At 57.5% G+C, this 16,521-nt stretch overlaps 1 protein-coding gene across 1 annotated transcript; it reads left to right on the plus strand.

The window, feature by feature from the left end:
* The first annotated feature begins 11,345 nt into the window (after positions 1 to 11,345).
* SLC2A6 (solute carrier family 2 member 6) lies at positions 11,346 to 15,752 on the plus strand. Its single transcript, XM_026049404.1, has 10 exons — positions 11,346 to 11,476; positions 11,853 to 12,015; positions 12,101 to 12,307; positions 12,863 to 12,962; positions 13,323 to 13,534; positions 13,643 to 13,795; positions 14,165 to 14,273; positions 14,504 to 14,677; positions 14,965 to 15,110; positions 15,200 to 15,752. Exons 1-10 carry the CDS (start codon positions 11,376 to 11,378, stop codon positions 15,353 to 15,355), a joined length of 1,521 nt encoding a protein of 506 aa, XP_025905189.1. The 5' UTR covers positions 11,346 to 11,375; the 3' UTR covers positions 15,356 to 15,752.
* The last annotated feature ends 769 nt before the right edge of the window (positions 15,753 to 16,521 follow it).

Here is a 16,521-nt window from a genome sequence, read left to right on the forward strand (position 1 = left end):
ATAAGCCCTGGATGAAGAAGACCCATCCCTGCTGGTTCCTCCCTGGCCCGGCTCCCAGCTGGGTGCCCATCAGCACAAGCAAGGGCCAGATTCCCCCTGGGAAGGGTTGTGCAGCAGGGATTTGCTTGAGGAAATCCCACGGAATGTCGTTTTGGGCTGTCCTTGTCCAGCTCCTTCCTCTCGCCCCATCCCAGCGCTGTCCCGCAGCCTCCTGCAGCCACCGAGGGGTTTCGGGAGCGATGGCCACAGGGATTCAGGACTCCAGGGCCAGTTCCTGGGTGCAGGATCATGCCGAGGACACCAAGGCATTGGGAAACCCTCTGGAACAGGATTTGGTCCCCCCACCCCATGGATCCATGGGGTGATGGATACGAGGACGAGCCCATGACACCCATTCCACACAAAGGACCCTGAGGCCCCTTTGCCAGACAAAAGCTGGAAGCGGATCCGGATTATGGACAAGACCCAACCTGCCAAACTGGAGCTCCGGAGCCCTGGCCTCGGAGCAGCAGCTCTTCCTTGGCGCTCGCCGAGACACTCGGGCAGCTGCAAAAACCTGCTCCCAATCCCGGCCCAGCGGCTTAAGTCTCCCCGCTCCTCCGGCAAAGCAGCCTCCGGGTCCAAGGCTTTGGGTTAGGCCTATCTCCCAGAAATTTGGTCATCATGCAGAGCATCACGCACGCTCCCGGCTCCGCGTTACGACGAGGATGGCCCCGGTCCAGCGCCTCTTAAAGCCAGTGGAAAAACCCTCCCTCGCTACGATGGGAGCTGGCTCGGCCCGTATATGATCTGACAGACACCAGAGCGCGAGAGGGTGGTTTAATCCGCGGGTATCTCGCGGCCCCAGAGCTCCTCGCAGAGCCCGGCAAGGCAGCAGGGCTGCAGAGCATGTGCTGCTACAAAAAAGCAGCAAAAAGGGGGAAAAAAAAGCTCCAAATTTGCAACAGCCTTTCAAGAAGCATTTAACTCATCATCTTTATCTGATCCATGTGCTTGGAGGGCAGGGGAACCGCTCGGATTTGCAGTTGCGCGCAGCATCTGATGCTCGTAAAAAGAGCTAATGCGTCTGGAAGCCCCAGACCCAAAGAAGCATTATTTAAACAGGGGGAAAAAAAAGTCAACAAGGCTTTAAAATCACACACAGAGACACAGGCAGATGGCTGCTTTCCCTCCGTTACCTGCCTTTTTCCAGGAAAGCAAATGCTTAATGATAAAGCTCATGATCTCATTATGAAGGCAGGATCTGGCTTTGCCTGTAAATGGGAAGGCTGGGGGGAAGTTTTACACGTATCTCTTTCTCTAGTTTTATATATATATGTGTGTATGTCTCTATTTGCATTTGCATTTTCACAGTAGTTCCACTAATCTGACCAGAGCAGGAGCGAGGGCCCAGGTTATAACCAAAGTATCGGATAGCACCTTCACATCTGGAAGGGATTTTGACACAAGTTCTCCCAGACTTTTACAGACAGCTTAAAAGCAAAAAAGGAAAAAAAAAAATCTGATAAATAGCAAATGCTTAACAATAGGAAGCTGCATTCGCTCGAAGACGCGGACCCGGGCGTCCCGGCAGCGCCGCGTTGCCAAATGCTCTCGAATGGCACAACGCGCCGCGAGCGCTCCCCGGCTCCGAGCGCTGCAGCCAGACGTGCCTTTCCGCGTCCAGACACGTCCGAGGCCTCGAGCCACCCGGCCTTGGTGGCATGTGGGACTCGCAGCCCTCCCCGTGCGGTCCCTGCAAGGAGGGCAGCCTCTCCCCGGGGCAAAGCGGCGCGCCGCGGCGCGAGCCTGCCTGCTTTGGGGAGCCTGTGCAGGAATCCAGCCCCGAATGCGGACACCAGCATTGAAATAGAAAGGATTATGCAAGGCAGGGGGGCAGAGGAGGAAGAAGGAGTGACCAGGAAAGCCAGCAGAACCCCTCTGGGATGCCGGCCCGTGTTTCGAGATAACGCGTCCAGCCGCTTGGCCAAGGCGTTTGGAGCCGGGCGCATGGTTTGGATTCGTTTTAAGGCAGTTCCTAACGCATCGCAGCTCGCACGGGGAGGAATTTTTGCCTCTGTGGCCAAGGTGGCCCTTTAAAAATCTCACTCGCTGTTTTTCAAGCTCTCACCCCTTTAAAATTGTCATCACTTGGGAGCTTGGGGACAGTCGACGGAGGCGGCTGCTCTTCTGGTGCTGGGCAGGCATCGAGTTCCCGATGGGCAAGGGGGGACACCAGGAAAGGGTCCGTTTCTCTGCTCTCCCACCTCTCTGGTCAACATCATCCACCCGAGAGCTGCAAAGGGAGAAATTACCCCCTTCGCCCTCTCCTGATGCCCATCAAGGGCTGGTTGGAAGTCCCAGCTCCCACGTCTCCCTTGAGCTTTCTCCCAGGGATGACCCTCAAGCTTTTGGATGCCAAGGAGGCTTTCCAGAGGTGTCAGACCCTCCTGACATTCCTGCTCCCAAAACAACAGAGGGAGACACTGGGGGAAGAGCAGTTGCTTGGGCTCTGCTCAACTGCTCCAGGACCCAGTGAGGTCTCCCCCCATATAAATAGCACCCTACCTTCTCGCTGAGGCATCTGCTGCTTCCTAATCACCCTGGAATCCCAAGCACTTCCACGGCCGGGCACTCAGATGCTTCCCATTTAGCTAAAACGCTTGCAAAATGCTCAGCCACTGAGTCAGCGCGTGGCCTTGGGCAAGCGCGAGGCTGGGATGCTCGGCCCCACGGCTTCCATGGGGCAAAGGTCCCTCAAAGGGAAGGGTTTTGCTAACAGCCCTCCATCCCCTATCGCTTCCCACCTTTCCCAATAAACCTGGGGGCAGCGATGCCAGCAAAGCAAGAGGCTGCCGAGGTTGGCCAAGTTGGTCAACCTTGGTGCTGGTCAAGGCATTGCTGGGAGCTCTTTGGATCCAGGAGTTTCAACAGTTATTTGTATCCTTGAGATTTGAATCCCTGGTCCTAAAGATCCAGAGGCAACACGAGGTGAGAGCAACACAATCAAATTGGCCCTTTGGCTGGAAAGAAACAAATCACAAGGTCTGGATGTGGGATCCAGAGGTGCCAGAGGCAGCACGAGGAAATCCTTCCCCACAGACACTTCGGGACATCCGCTTCCAGCCCCCGTGGAACCAGGAAACGCGGAGGCAGCCCTGAAAACCAGACAGACATTTGGGCTTTCAGTTGAGCAGATTTCCTCTAGCGAGCGAGAAAAGTTTAGTTTGGGTTTGGCAACGAGGATTTTTGGGCAGTTGCGCGGCTGGCTTTAAACCGGTTCAATCAGCCGCCCCATAACCTCATCCCGCGAGGGGAAGGCAGGAACTCAAGGTGCCTCTTGTGCAATAGATGCTGCTCCCTGCGCAAGGCAGGTCTGGGATAGCGCTCAGGGCTTCGCTCCGTCTCCGTCCGGGCTAAAGGAGAGACCACACACGCAAAGGGCTGCAGGATGCCAGCAGCTGTGCACAAAAGCATTTGGTTTACATTAATTATGTCTGGACAAAAAAAAAAAAAAAAAAAAAAAAAAGAGGCAAAGAATATGAGGGAAAAAAGCAAGTCTAGGAGACAGGAGGGATAGCAAGAGGCTCACAGCACTGCCGGCAGCTCGGCATTCCCTGCATCCCGGCACTGCCGCTGGTTTGCAGCACGGGCACAAGGCACCGATCCCCGCGGGAAGCCTTCCTCCCACCTTTGGGTCCCTCTTCTTCCCTCTTTGTCCTTTTCTCAGCACCAAAAAAGTGTCCTGAGGGAGATGGGGAGAGTAGAGCAAATCCTGCCCTGGCAGCGGGGCGGATGCTGGAGCTGCTGGAAGCTGCGGTCAGCAGCAGACAGTAAATAAAACCGGGGGGAGGCGAGTCCGTTTAAGCCAGGAAAGTGCTCGTCACCCTCGCTAGGGCCCGGGTGGGCGCAGGGGCTGCGCAGAGCCCAGCGCTCCGAGACAGGGGGGCTCTGTGCCAAGCGGAGCCCCCGGCCGTGGCTCTACCCTGGGCACCCCTTGCTCGTCCGTGAGCTCTTGGGGGTCCTCGAGCGCCTCGAAACGGGCAGCGGAGACCCTCCGGGAGCAGGAATTGCCCACAAGGTGCATCGGGCAGGGGATGTGGCACCGGGAGCCCGGCACGAGGCGGGCCGGCGGGTCCGAGCAAGAGGCTCCCGCTCCGCCAGCGCGTGCCCCAAGCTCCCTGCAGCGGGGGCCCAGGCGTCCGGGCGCCAGCGGCCGGCCGGGCCCGTGTCGGAGGTGATGAATGCATCAGGCTTTTGGCACCCGCCGCTCCCAGCCAGGAAAACAATATCCCGGATTCCAGCCCTCCCCGCCCAGCAGCTGTGGGAAGGCGGCCGTCCCTCTGTCCGTCCATCCCGTGGAGATGCCGTCTGGGCTCTCCCGCAGCTCCCACCGGCGTCTGCGCTTCCAGCCAGCCAGGAGGGACGGGATGGGGACCAGGACAGGTCCCTCCCGCGCGTTCCCTTCCCTCCCTGCCCAAGGCTCCAAGTATGGAATGAAGAGCCCAGGGAATGCGCGCTCCCGGCCGGCTCAGGAACGGGAGAGAGCGGTCGCGTTTTTCCTGCTTCCCTCCCTCCCTCCTTCCCCCATCCCAGCGTTTGGGTGCAGGGACGAGGCCAACGTACGTCAGCGCTGACCCGCGGCACCCTCCGGCCTCGGGAAGCCTTTCCCTTCGGGAAAACAAGCCTGGATTTACAGGGAAAGGTCACCAGCGGCGCAGAGCAGGCAGGAGCCGGCGGCCGCGCGCGGCCAGCGCCGGGCCCGGCCCATTTGCACCGCGGGCGTCAGGCTTATGCAATTACCAGAAAAAAATAAAGCAAAGCGAAAAAGAAAAGCCAAGCGGCGAGCGCCATCGCGGTGACACAAAACATGAACGTTTGTGTTGGCCTGGCCGCGCCGCGGCGTTGATCTTGGCCGGCCCGGCCAGCCAGACGTTCTGCATTCTTCGGAGATTAAGCAGCGCAGCAGCGCGCGGGAGAAGCCCAGCTGCTTCCCCCCCGCCCGCCGCCGGGAGCGCCGGGCTAATTCCAAACACATGGCGCCGGCCCGGGAGAGGGGAGCACGTGTGGGTCCCCCCCATGCACAGGCATTGGGTTGGGGGGGACATACGCGCGGCCTCCCCTTTCCTTGCAGGTTGGCACCGGCAAAGCCAGGAGTTGGCCGTGGGGATGGCAGGTTGGCACGGGCTGCACTGGGTGTGAAGGAGACACTGGAGTAAAATGGTTGAGCAAATAGCAGGGGGGATGGATGGATGGATGGATGGATGGATGGATGGGGGCCCTGCAGCGGCTGGAGGGCGCCCCGGCTGCAGAGGGGCTATGGGAGAGTCGGGAAAACCTCATCCTGTTGTGGTTCTCCCGTCCCCATGTCTGAAAATCCCTCTGTTTCCCCTGAAAAATCAAGCTGGTCTGTAAGAAGGAGCAAAGCCCCATCCCGGTCCCCCCATCCCAAATCCTGGTGCGGCAGCAGGCGGGAGCATCGCACCCGCATCTGCCTGGCAAAGGGCTGCACGGATGCCGGCTCCTCCAGGAACATCCCGCCTCGGGAGCCCCCATCCAGCCCCTTCTCCGGGGAAGCTGCAAGGAAATGCAAAAATACCCCAAGACCAACACGCTCCGGGAAAAGCCCCTTCCATGGCTCCCTCCGTGCAGCGGATCCCCCGGCAGCTCCCAGGGTGCCAGGGGCTCCGAACACAAAGCCAGGGCGGCACCAGGACCCGCCAGACAAAGCAGAGAGGAGGGAAAAGGAGAGAGAGGAAAAATAGCCCCTTATTCCACTTCTCATCAAGGAAGCGTCCAGCCGTCCAGAAAAATTTAATGTCCTATTTTAGCAAGAAAAACAGCTGTTGTGGTACCGGGAGGCACAGCCGGCTTTGGCCCGGGCTGCGTGTTGTGGATATTGGCTGAGTCAAGGTTCACTGTTCAATGGCAAAAACCCCAGATCCAGCCTAAGAAAGAACCCTGCTCAGGCGCCGGGTGCCCCCGCTCGCTGTCCTGCCCACGGGGACGACCCCGGCGCAAAGCCAGGTTTTATTAAGGCGCTTTATGGCTTGATCTTTGGGTAAATCCCCCTGGAGCAGCTCCATGCTTTTAAGAAAACCCCTTGTTTCATTCCTGGAGGGTTTTCCCAGTGGGAAGAGGAGGATGTGCCAGGATTGACCGCTTCCCTGCAGGCTCTGCTGGTGGATCATGCTTGGGACCAAGGAGAACTTCGTGTTTAGGAGAGGGAGGTGGCAGGGGCACCACCACTCCCCAGTGCATAGCAGTGAAACCCAGATTACTTTTTCAGGCAATAATAATAATAATATAAAAAAAAGAATTGGGAATTTCTTCATGGCTTTCAGTTGCCTAAAGCATTTCTATAAGGAATCAGAAGCTCAAAGGTGGCAGTTGCTCAGTTTTTCTATTTTTAAGCCCATTTCCCCCTGCCCCAAGGACAGTGCAAAGGAGCAGAGCGTTCCCACTGCCCAGCGACACCCAAAACCCTCCCAAAACAGCATCCCAGCAAGTGCAACAGCGCTTCCTGCCCTTCCCGTCAACCGCCAGGAAAACCCCGTCTCAGAGCATCCCGGGGGCCAGGAGGAATCCGATGGGAAGGATCGGCATGTCCTGGAGCGCGGTCCCCATCCCCGTGTCACCACGGCCAGCGCTGGTGCCTCGGGGGCTGCAAATGTCTCATCCTCAAACAGAGCCCGTTCTCCACCCGGCGCAATCCCGCGTCCTGCCGACCTCGGAGGCTGGGATAGAGGCGGCTGCAGAGGGGGGAAAGAAAAAGGGAAAAAAAAATCCAAGGTGGAACCACAATGTTTATAAAATGGGTCGCTGAATTATACATAAAAATATTTTCCTTGTGGATGCAATTACTTCCTGGACTTGTTATTCCACAGATGCTTAAGTTCGCCTCGAGCAACTCCAATAAATGCTTTACAGTCTGCTAGATCAACAGTAGCAATGTTGGAGGGAATTGAGCAGCGCTGGTTCAAATTTGTCAGAAAACCACACAGTGTTTTCGTGCGCACGTTTGAGAAACCCAAACACGGCGATTCCCGACCCTCGTGCTCCCTCTCCTCGCGTTTCTAACGTCCTCGGCTCCTCCAGACACGGACAGGACACCGGGATCTGGGAACAAGGCATAAGCAGCAGGTTGAACCTCCCCTCCCCATAGAGACAATTGCTTTTTTAACACATATAATAACACATAATGCAGTAAAATGCCGTTGCTTTTGCAGCAACACCCTCTGCTGAAGCCTCAGTTGCAGCTCATTGCTCTGCAGCTCAAGAGAACTTTTGTTCAAGAGGAGGTGACAGGATTTAGCGCCACTTCCAGAGACCTGGGGCCATAAAGCAACCTAAGACAGGGCATTGGAGGATACTCCAGGATAAGGAAGGGATGCTTTGCCAATAAAATAAATTACCACCTGCCTGGTGATGCTCCAGAGCTGCTCAAGGTGCCTGTACCGAGATGATCCTGTTAGCAGATCGCTGCTGGAGCAGAAATGTTCTTTCAGGTCTCTGCTTCCACTGCAAATTTCAGCCACGAGGTTTTCCGTCAGAAGGATAAATGGGTTAAAAGGTTCCTAGGAAAAAAAATGGGGTTATAAAAGGCTCCTTTATCCTCCTGCTTGGCAGCTTTCTGCCATCTTCCCCCTTAGACGAAGATCTCAGGCCCCAAATATAACGAACAACAAATGCACATGAGGACCACAGGCCCCAGGATGGCAGAAGGGGTCGGGAATGGGATGACCCATTCCGTATCACTTGGAGTGTCGCTGATCCAACCTGTCGCTGCAGCAAAGCTCTCACCTCGGGGATACTGGTAAAGTCAGCAGCCTAAGAGATGCAGGTAGCTCATATTAAATGAGAGAAATTACGTGTTTTGCTTTATATATATATATATTTGTGTATTTATAAATATTAAGGAAGGAGAAGGGAACAGAGTGCTTAGGAATTTGTGGGGAGACTTGTGTCCTAAGGAAGAAAAATATCCAGCCCACACATATCCCCACAAAATATCTCCCCACAAAGGAAAATCAGCTTCCCTGAGGAGAGACCAGTCAAGGGTGCCGGCAGGGAAGAACCCCGCCGGTGCAGCCCAGGCTGCGATGAAGCTGCCCACGCGGTTCAGTTGAGGATGCGGTGCGGGATGCAGCGCGGGACGCAGCGCGGGATGCGGTGTGGGATGCGGAGCGGGATGCAGGACGGCGGCGGCGCATTCTCCGCGCCGGTGCTGCCCTCTGCTGCAAACGTGCCAGCCGGAGGCACAGCTGCTGCATGGAGCCCAGCTTCGCCCACCCTTGGGATCTGCTGCTCCCTGCTCGTGGAGCATCTCCGCCCAGAGCAGCTTCTACCTCCGGCAGCTTCCCAAGTTTTCCATCAGTTTCACAGAAGCCAGGGACCCCCCTCCAGATCCCAGCCTCCTGCTCCCACCCCATTTGGGGACAAGAGGCTCTTTTTTGCAACACATGCATAGCAAACACGTTCTTCTCAGAGGCTGGCTGTACCGCTTATTTTCCAATACATTAAACCAATATAAAACTCAGCTCCCGAGCCCCACAGCACTTCATCATTCCCCACCGCAGCCCTCGCCGCTGTCGGAGCGGAGCGGATCCCGTCCCACGTTCATTTCTCAGGCTATTAGACAGCGTTGTTCTTTTGCTCTGTGCTTTGGTACTTACAGAGCTATTACCATGCCTTGCATGCACATCTATCATCAGAGCTTCAAACTCCAGAAAGCCCCAAAAAAGCTATTTTCCACTCACCATGCAGCCTGCCAGGCTCTGTTCTTCTACTCTGCATCGTTTCAGCCACCGCGAGACATTTCAGCAAGTTCAGCGTCCAGCAAAATAAACAGCTGGCAGCCTGGAAAGGTGCTGAGTTTTTTCGGGAAGGGGGAGCGGGCTGAGGGCTCCAACAGCAGAGTTGCAAGTCTGCTTGGAAACGCCAGCCCAGGACCAAGGGCGAGCAGCAGTGACCAGTCACACCAGCTGATGTACAGCTTGGAGCAGGACGTGCAAAGCTCCGTCTTGCAAAGCCCCGTCTTGCAAGCCTCATTTTGCAAAGCCTCATTTTGCAAAGGCAGCCTCGTTTTGCAAAGCCATCACTCCCTTGGAAGCTCTGGCCAGAGGGGACAGGTGTAGCTGTCCCTTCGTGTCCCCAGACCACGCACAACTAGGACCCACTGTCCCCCCGAAATCCATCATTTTGCATGGGGCCCCAGGGCCACATTTGCTCCCCATTAGCTGGGCTCCAGCTTTGCCCCAGCCTTGCCATGGGCAGCAGGGAAATACAGAGGGAAAAATCCTGCCCGGTGACCTGGGCAAACATCCCACCAGGCACCATCTGCCCCCAGCCCCGGTGTGTGTGGAGCTCGACGTGGGCACTAAGTGTTTTTGCATCTTGACCCAGCCACCACCAGCTCCGAGGGGGGGATTTTATGGAAGGATGTGGCCAGATGAGCGATAGAGATGGACGGCCTCGAGGAGTGACTGATTCTTCCCTTGCAAGACGAGGAGAAATTAATTTATGAATGGGGCCAGTTAAGATGCCAAGCGGCTTTGATGCAGCCTGGGTTTTTGCATATGCTCATGACCTACCGCCCAGCTGGCGGAGGAGGAGGAAGAGCCTGCGGAGCTGGAGCCTTCAGCCAGCAGCTCCCGGCACAACCAAACTGCCCCCGAAAGCAGCCCCGGAGCCGCTTGTTGTTGCTTCCCACTTGGCACTGCAGGGCCTGGAGCCCTGCAGAGTGCAGCAGAGATAGGAGAAGCGCAGGAGCTGCTTTTGCTTCCCAAGATCCAGCACAGAGACGGTCGCGGCTGCCCAACGCGAGTGCCGCTGCGCCGCCCAATCCCCATGTGCTTTCCATCCGTACAGGTGCTTGGAGTTTTTTCCAAGACACGAAGTAATTTCCTGCTCCAAGCGGTCGACAAATCCCCGCCGAAGCCGCGGAGCGCTGCGGGATCCAGCTGCGGCAGTGAGGGCTGCTCTCCAACCCGTTCCCTACCCCAGACGGAAGCGGCAGCTGGAAGACGAGCCAGCGCTGCTCCCTTTCCCCTGTGTCCCAGCAGCTCCAGCAGCAGCATCCCAAGGGATTTCCTACCACGGGTGCACGGTGCCAGGCTCCCAAAGCATGGACCTTCCTCTCTGGTTTCCAGGGAGCAAAATACCGGCTGAGGCAGCAAGACAGCAAGAGGGTTTTGCAGTGCTGCTCCAAGGAAAGCTGCAGCAGGGACCGGCCGCATGAAGCCCCCCGGCTGCCCAGCACTTACCTGGCCTCAACCTCCCACCAGGAGACCTGGGATGGAAGGGGATGGAGGGACCTGTCACTGCCACTGGTGAGGTGGGATCTCCTTCCGTGGAGGATCCCGCTGCGGCTGAAGGCGCCGCTTCCTCGGCACGGACCCTCGCAACATCCCCCTGGTGCCAGCGCAGCCCTGGGAAGGTCTCACATGAGCTGGCCTGTCCCCATAAAGTCCCCTCGTGCTGTGACCTTCTTCCGTCAGAGAAATCCCAGCCCCGAGGGCCTGAGTCAGCCGAAATCCCCCGCGTGCCTGGGGTGCTAAATGCGGCCCTGGCTGGCGGCGCAGGGGGAACCAGGCGGTGCCGGGGAAGGAAGAGCGCGGCGGGTCCCGCTTCGCCGCCCTGCCCAGCGGCGCTGGCTTCATCCCTGCGTTTCCCAGGGCAGGAAGGGGCCAGGCGGTCCTGGAAGTGCTGGAGACTGAGGTTAGTGATGGGAAACAGAGGAGCATAGCAGCAAGTTAGGGGAAAATTAATTAAAATTAACCAAACCTGAGCATAAAGCTAGTGGATCCCCCACTTTCCTGTGCATCCTGGCAGCTGCTCCTAGCACAGGATCACTGCCAGGCTCCTGCACCTGATCCCTCTTCCCAGCCCTCTCTCACTCTCCAGGTCTGGTTTTCCGCTGTCTTCTCGACTTCCTCTTCTCAGGTCTGCCCAAAACCCTTCACTGGCGCAGCACAGAATGGTTAAGGTTGGAAGGGACCTCTAGAGATCACCTAGTCCAACCGAGGCAACGTGGATGCAGCTCAACCCAGGGAAAAGCAGGAGCGTTTGACCTGGTTGGCGTGAACTGGGAGAGGAGCGACTGGGAAGGCGACTTTTCTGGGAGCAGGAAGGATTTTGCAAGGAGCATCACTGCAGGAGTGTGGGTCCCAGGGGGCTGCCGGGAGCCCCGAGAGGCACCGTGTTTTCCCGAGGCGCTCTGGGCACCAGTTTTCCGGCCCCACCAGCTTCCTCTGCAGACATTGGTGGGGCACAAGGCACAGATTTCTCAGATTAAGCAACGTCGCTGCTGCCTCTCCCCTTTCGCTTTCGGCTGCCTCTTCCTCCGCGCGCAGGGAGGAAGCAGTGGGACGGGGCGCAGCGCTCCCCGCAGCGCCATGGAGCCGAGCGCGCGGGAGCCCCTGCTGAGGAATCCCAGCTCCACGTACCGGACCCTGCCCCGGAGCGCTGCCAGGAGGCTGGACAAGGAGTACCTGGAGTAAGAGCTGGTGCCGGCGGCCGCGAGTGTCCCACGGGGAAGCTGGGGCTGGGGAGGCAGCTCTGCACCCCTCTGAACCCCCATGGTGGGTATGGAGATGCGTGGAGCTGGGGTCTCATCCGGACTGGAGCGTGGGAGGAGAAGGCAGCTGGATGCCACCCGCTCCAACTTCTGCTTTCGTCAGCCCTGGCTTGTCGGGCTGCAAAGCGGCAACGGGGCTCAGCGGGCTCCAGCGCTCGCCCTCGCGGCTCGGAGAGGGCCCTTCCCCAGGAAAATCCCCGCGGGAGCCTTGGAAAGGGCAGGGCTGGGGAAGGCGGCAAAGCGGAGCGGGCGTGTGACGGGGCGGGCGTCCCCGAGCCGCTCGCTCCCTCCGCAGCAGCCTCCACAACAAGCGGCTCTACCTGGCCGCCTTCGCCGCGGTCCTGGGCAACTTCAGCTTCGGCTTCGCCCTGGTTTACCCGTCGCCCGTGATCCCCGTCCTCGAGGCGTATCCCGTGCCGGCCCTGGCGCTGGACCCACACAAAGCCTCCTGGTTTGGGGTAAGAAAGGGTGTTTTCCCCATTAAGGGGACAGGGGTCCTGGACGGTCCCGACGCCACGATCCGTGTGCCCGTGTCTCCCGCAGTCGGTGTTCACGCTGGGGGCGGCCGCGGGAGGCCTCAGCACCATGGTCCTCAACGACCGCCTGGGCCGCAAGCTCAGCATCATGTTCTCGGCCGTGCCGTCCGCCGTGGGCTACGCGCTGATGGGCAGCGCGCAGGGCGTCTGGATGCTGCTGCTGGGGCGAGTGCTCACGGGCTTCGCCGGCGGCATCACCTCCGCGTCCATCCCGGTAACGAGCGTCCCAGGGCTTTCCGTGGGGTGGGATGAGGTGGCACCTCAACATCCAGCCCTTTTGGAGGCATCAGCAGAGCTTCGAGGCTGGGGCTGTGCTATGGGTGACAGGACGGCGTCCTGTGCCGTGCAGAGGGCGAGAGGGCAGTGGTGGTGCTGGGCTCCTTCCCCCTCTGCAAAATGTGGAAGGCAGGTCCTGGTTCCCGGCCTCGTTCCTCCTCTCAGCAGTTTCCTCCTCGAGCATCGACCTCACGTTGTGGGCAGAGGGCAAGGCACAAATTGAGCAATGTCCTTCCCGTAAGCAGAGTCCGAAGGTGCCGCTGGAGAGCTCCGAGTGTTGCACGATGAAGGGGCTTCGGCAGGGAAGCCCAGACCACCTGGTGCCACCAGCTTGGGTTGACCCATTGGGTTTGGAGCAGAAGGACCGGGGTCCCTGGGTGACCCACAGGGCTTGGAGACCCCATCAGGTCTCTCCGTGGTGGCAGAGCTGATGGACACGGCCGGTGGTGGCCGGAGGTTGCAGCTCTGGTAAGCGGGCTCTGTCCTCGTGCAGGTCTACATCTCAGAGATCTCCCACCCCGGCGTGCGGGGCCTGCTGGGCGCCTGCCCACAGATCATGGCTGTGCTGGGCTCCCTCGTCCTGTATGCGCTGGGCAAGTATCTCCACGACGAGGGGAGGAAGCTGGTTTGGGGGAAGAGGAAGGGTTTAGCAACCATCTTAGCAAGGTGGGTGCGAGAGCCTAAGAAATCATCCTCCAAGGTTGGTCCAGACAGGATCGCTCCACTCCTAAGAACTCTTCGCTGTGAGGGTGCCAGAGCCCTGGAACAGGCTGCCTAGAGAGGTTGTGGAGTCTCCTTCTCTGGAGGTCTTCCAAACCTACCTGGATGCAACCGGGTGCCCCGTGCTCTGGGTGTCCCTGCTCAAGCAGGGAGGTTAGATCTAGCTGATCTCTAGAGGTCCCTTCCAACCTCAACCATTCTGTGATTCCGTAACCTCGATGCGGCTCCCGCAGGTCTGGTGCTGGACTGGCGCTGGCTGGCTGTGGCAGGGGAAGTGCCGGTGCTCGCCATGATCACCCTGCTCTGCTTCATGCCCAACTCGCCCCGGTTCCTGCTCTCCCAGGGGAAGGAGGACGAAGCCCTGGCATCGCTGTGCTGGCTCCGGGGCAAGGACACGGACTATGCCCAGGAGTACGAGCAGATTAAGGACAGCATGAGGAAGCAGGTGAGGAGAGGAAAGGGTTCACCTCCAGCATGAGGGAGAAGTAACATGAAAACTGTAAGAATCTGTAAAACTGTAAAATGCTCAACTCTCTGGCTCTGTGTCCTCTAGAGCAGGCGGATCTCCTGTGCAGAGATCAAGCATCCTTTCATTTACAAGCCCATCTTGATCTCCGTGCTGATGAGGTTCCTGCAGCAGCTCTCTGGAGTAACCTGTGTCCTCGTGTACCTGCAGTCAATATTCAAGAAAACCTCTGTGATTCTGGTGAGCGCTGGGGTTTGGACTGAGCACAGACTGCCCCATCACCAGCGACTCCTGCCAGATGCTCCAAATCAGCTGTAGCTGTGAGACTCCCACTTTGCAGCCCCTTTTACAGCACCTGGTTGGCAGCAAGGAGCAAGAACCCAGTGCCTGAAAGGCAGCATGATGCCCAGGAGCAGGGACAGCCCCATAGCTTCACTTTCCTCTCCTCTAAGCTGCAGTTTGCTCTTGTCTGGACTCTGGCCGTTGAAGGAAGGAGCTCAGTGTTTAGCTTTGACAAAGTCCCTGGCCAGAGTTAATCGAAAGCCTGTAGAAACCTGCTGGTCCCATGGATCTCCCATCTCAGCTTCCCCACTGATTTTGCCGTTGCAGAAACCAGAATATGATGCAGCTCTTGTCGGACTCATTCGCCTCTTCTCAGTCGCGATTGCTGCCGTGTCAATGGATAAAGCTGGGAGGAAGATTCTGCTCTTTGTATCAGGTACGTGTTCCTGCACTGATGTGCGAGGGCACCTCTCCTTTCAGGACGTCCAAGGAATGTGCAGGCTGGCAGCAGTGGTGACTTGATCCACGCAGGACTCTGATGGTGGCCTCTCTGCTCTGATGGTGGCTCAGCTCCTGGGCAGAAGCATTTCCACGAGTTTTGCCATAGCACAGGGATGGGAATCATATTCCCATCGCTCCCCACCATGCTGTTTTCTCTCTCCACAGCTGGTATCATGCTGGCCTCAAACCTGACCATGGGGCTCTATGTCCACTTCACATCATCTTCCCTTAATGGTACCACCACCAACGAGACCCTGGTGAGCTTGGCCAGCCACGAAGCTCAGCCGATGAACTACATCACCCTCATCCCCCTCCTGGCTACCATGTTCTTCATAATGGGTAGGTGCAGAGATTGAAAGCCTGGCACCCACCTCACAGGGCTGGGTGAGATGTTTCTGGTCTAGGGCAGGGTGAAGAGGTCTGGGCTCAGGATTGGAAGGAAGATGGACATCCCTGGGAGTTTCTTTCCTCAAAGGACCTTGGATGCCCTTCTGAACAGTGGTGTTGACAGACAAGAACTTGGCTAAACGATGTGGGAACCAGAGCAGGCCTGCACAGGACTCCTCTGTAGCCCCCAATGTGTTTCAATGCCCCCCCAGCCTCACCGTAGCCCTGCTCCCCTCCAGGCTACGCCATGGGCTGGGGTCCCATCACCTGGCTGCTGATGTCGGAGATCCTCCCTCTGAAAGCCCGCGGGGTGGCCTCAGGCCTCTGTGTTGTCGTGAGCTGGCTGACCGCCTTCATGCTGACCCGGTTCTTCCTGCCTGTCGTGGTGGGTATGTCCCCAAAGGGGACGTCTGTGTGTGCCCCATCAAAGCCTCGCTGCTCCCGCTCACGTCCGCCTTCTGTCCCGCTTCCCAGGAAAACTTCGGCCTCGAAGTGCCATTCCTCTTCTTCGCCATCATCTGTGCTGGGAACTTCCTATTTACAGGCTGCTGTGTCCCAGAAACCAAAGGCAGGTCCCTGGAACAGATCGAGTCCTTCTTCCGGACTGGCAGGAGGTCGTTCATGAGGTAGGAGCTCCTGCCTGCCCAATGCGCCAGGTCACCAGCCCACAGGATTAAGGGATAGAAATCTTCATGCTGCTACAGCTGGAAGCTGGAGTTCTCCACAAAGAACGTGCTCCCTCCAAGGGGAATTGAGGAGGTGGCAATGAGTGACTTACTTTGGGTATAGACATTCCCATCTGGAAGGTGACCTTTTCTTCCCAAGACATTCAACACTATCTAAGAATCCAGGGCTCTCCAGGCAGCAAATCAACCTGAGGTATAGGACCAGGTCTAGTGCTAGGCTGGAAACAAAGATGTTCTACCAATAAAACATGTGGCTGCAGACAAGAGCCCTTGTACTGCCCCTGCACAGTGGCCACCAGAGCAGCTCAAGAGCCACAGGGCTTGGTTGAAACACAGTTAACAGCTGTAGCCACCATTTCAGCACAATTGCAAGAATAAAATGGTTTGCTTCCACGTGGATGTTGCCTTGACTTGCAGAGGGGAGCTGCAGGCAGCTGGGATGAGACAGGGTGGAGGATGAGGACAGTGATTTGGAGATCTGAGACCTGCTGATGTGTTCCCGGATGAGTCTTATGCACCTGAGGACTTCAAAAGAGGCAGAGCCAGATACGTCATATCAAAAGCTGCCACCTTTTATTACTCCAAACACACACTTTCTACTAGAAGCCTAATGATCAGGACCAAATATAGTTCACAAAGAATTTTTACATTAGAACAAAGAACAGAGACAGACATTCAGCTGTAGTGCAAGTGATTCACCGTAGGAAAGACGGTAAAATCCCATCCCATACAGAGGCAGGTCCTTCCCGCCCCAGGGTTTTGCTCTCTCAGAGTGAGGGTGGACACCTCCACCACCATTGCATATAGAGCCTCCACCTCCACCACTTTGAGGTTTTGCCTGCATAGACAGTAGCAAGTTGGCTTTACCCCTTTTCCTGCATGTCCTTCAACACCAGAGTCTTCACTTGGAGCCAAAGGCTAGGTGAAATGCAGCTGCAGGAGGTGACAACCCGGGGAACTGAGGCCCATGTCCTCCCAGGCCAGGCATACATCAATCTGCTGTGACAAGGAAGCTAAGAGTAGTGTAGCTTGGGCTACATCTCAAGAAAAACTAAGCACTATTTAGATCCCCTGCAGTAGAACATGAGAGCAATCACCTAAGAGAGGTGG

Source organism: Nothoprocta perdicaria, unplaced genomic scaffold, assembly GCF_003342845.1.
Source record: "Nothoprocta perdicaria isolate Ctin4 unplaced genomic scaffold, notPer1 scaffold_6, whole genome shotgun sequence".
In the NCBI taxonomy this organism is placed as follows: Eukaryota; Metazoa; Chordata; class Aves; order Tinamiformes; family Tinamidae; genus Nothoprocta; species Nothoprocta perdicaria.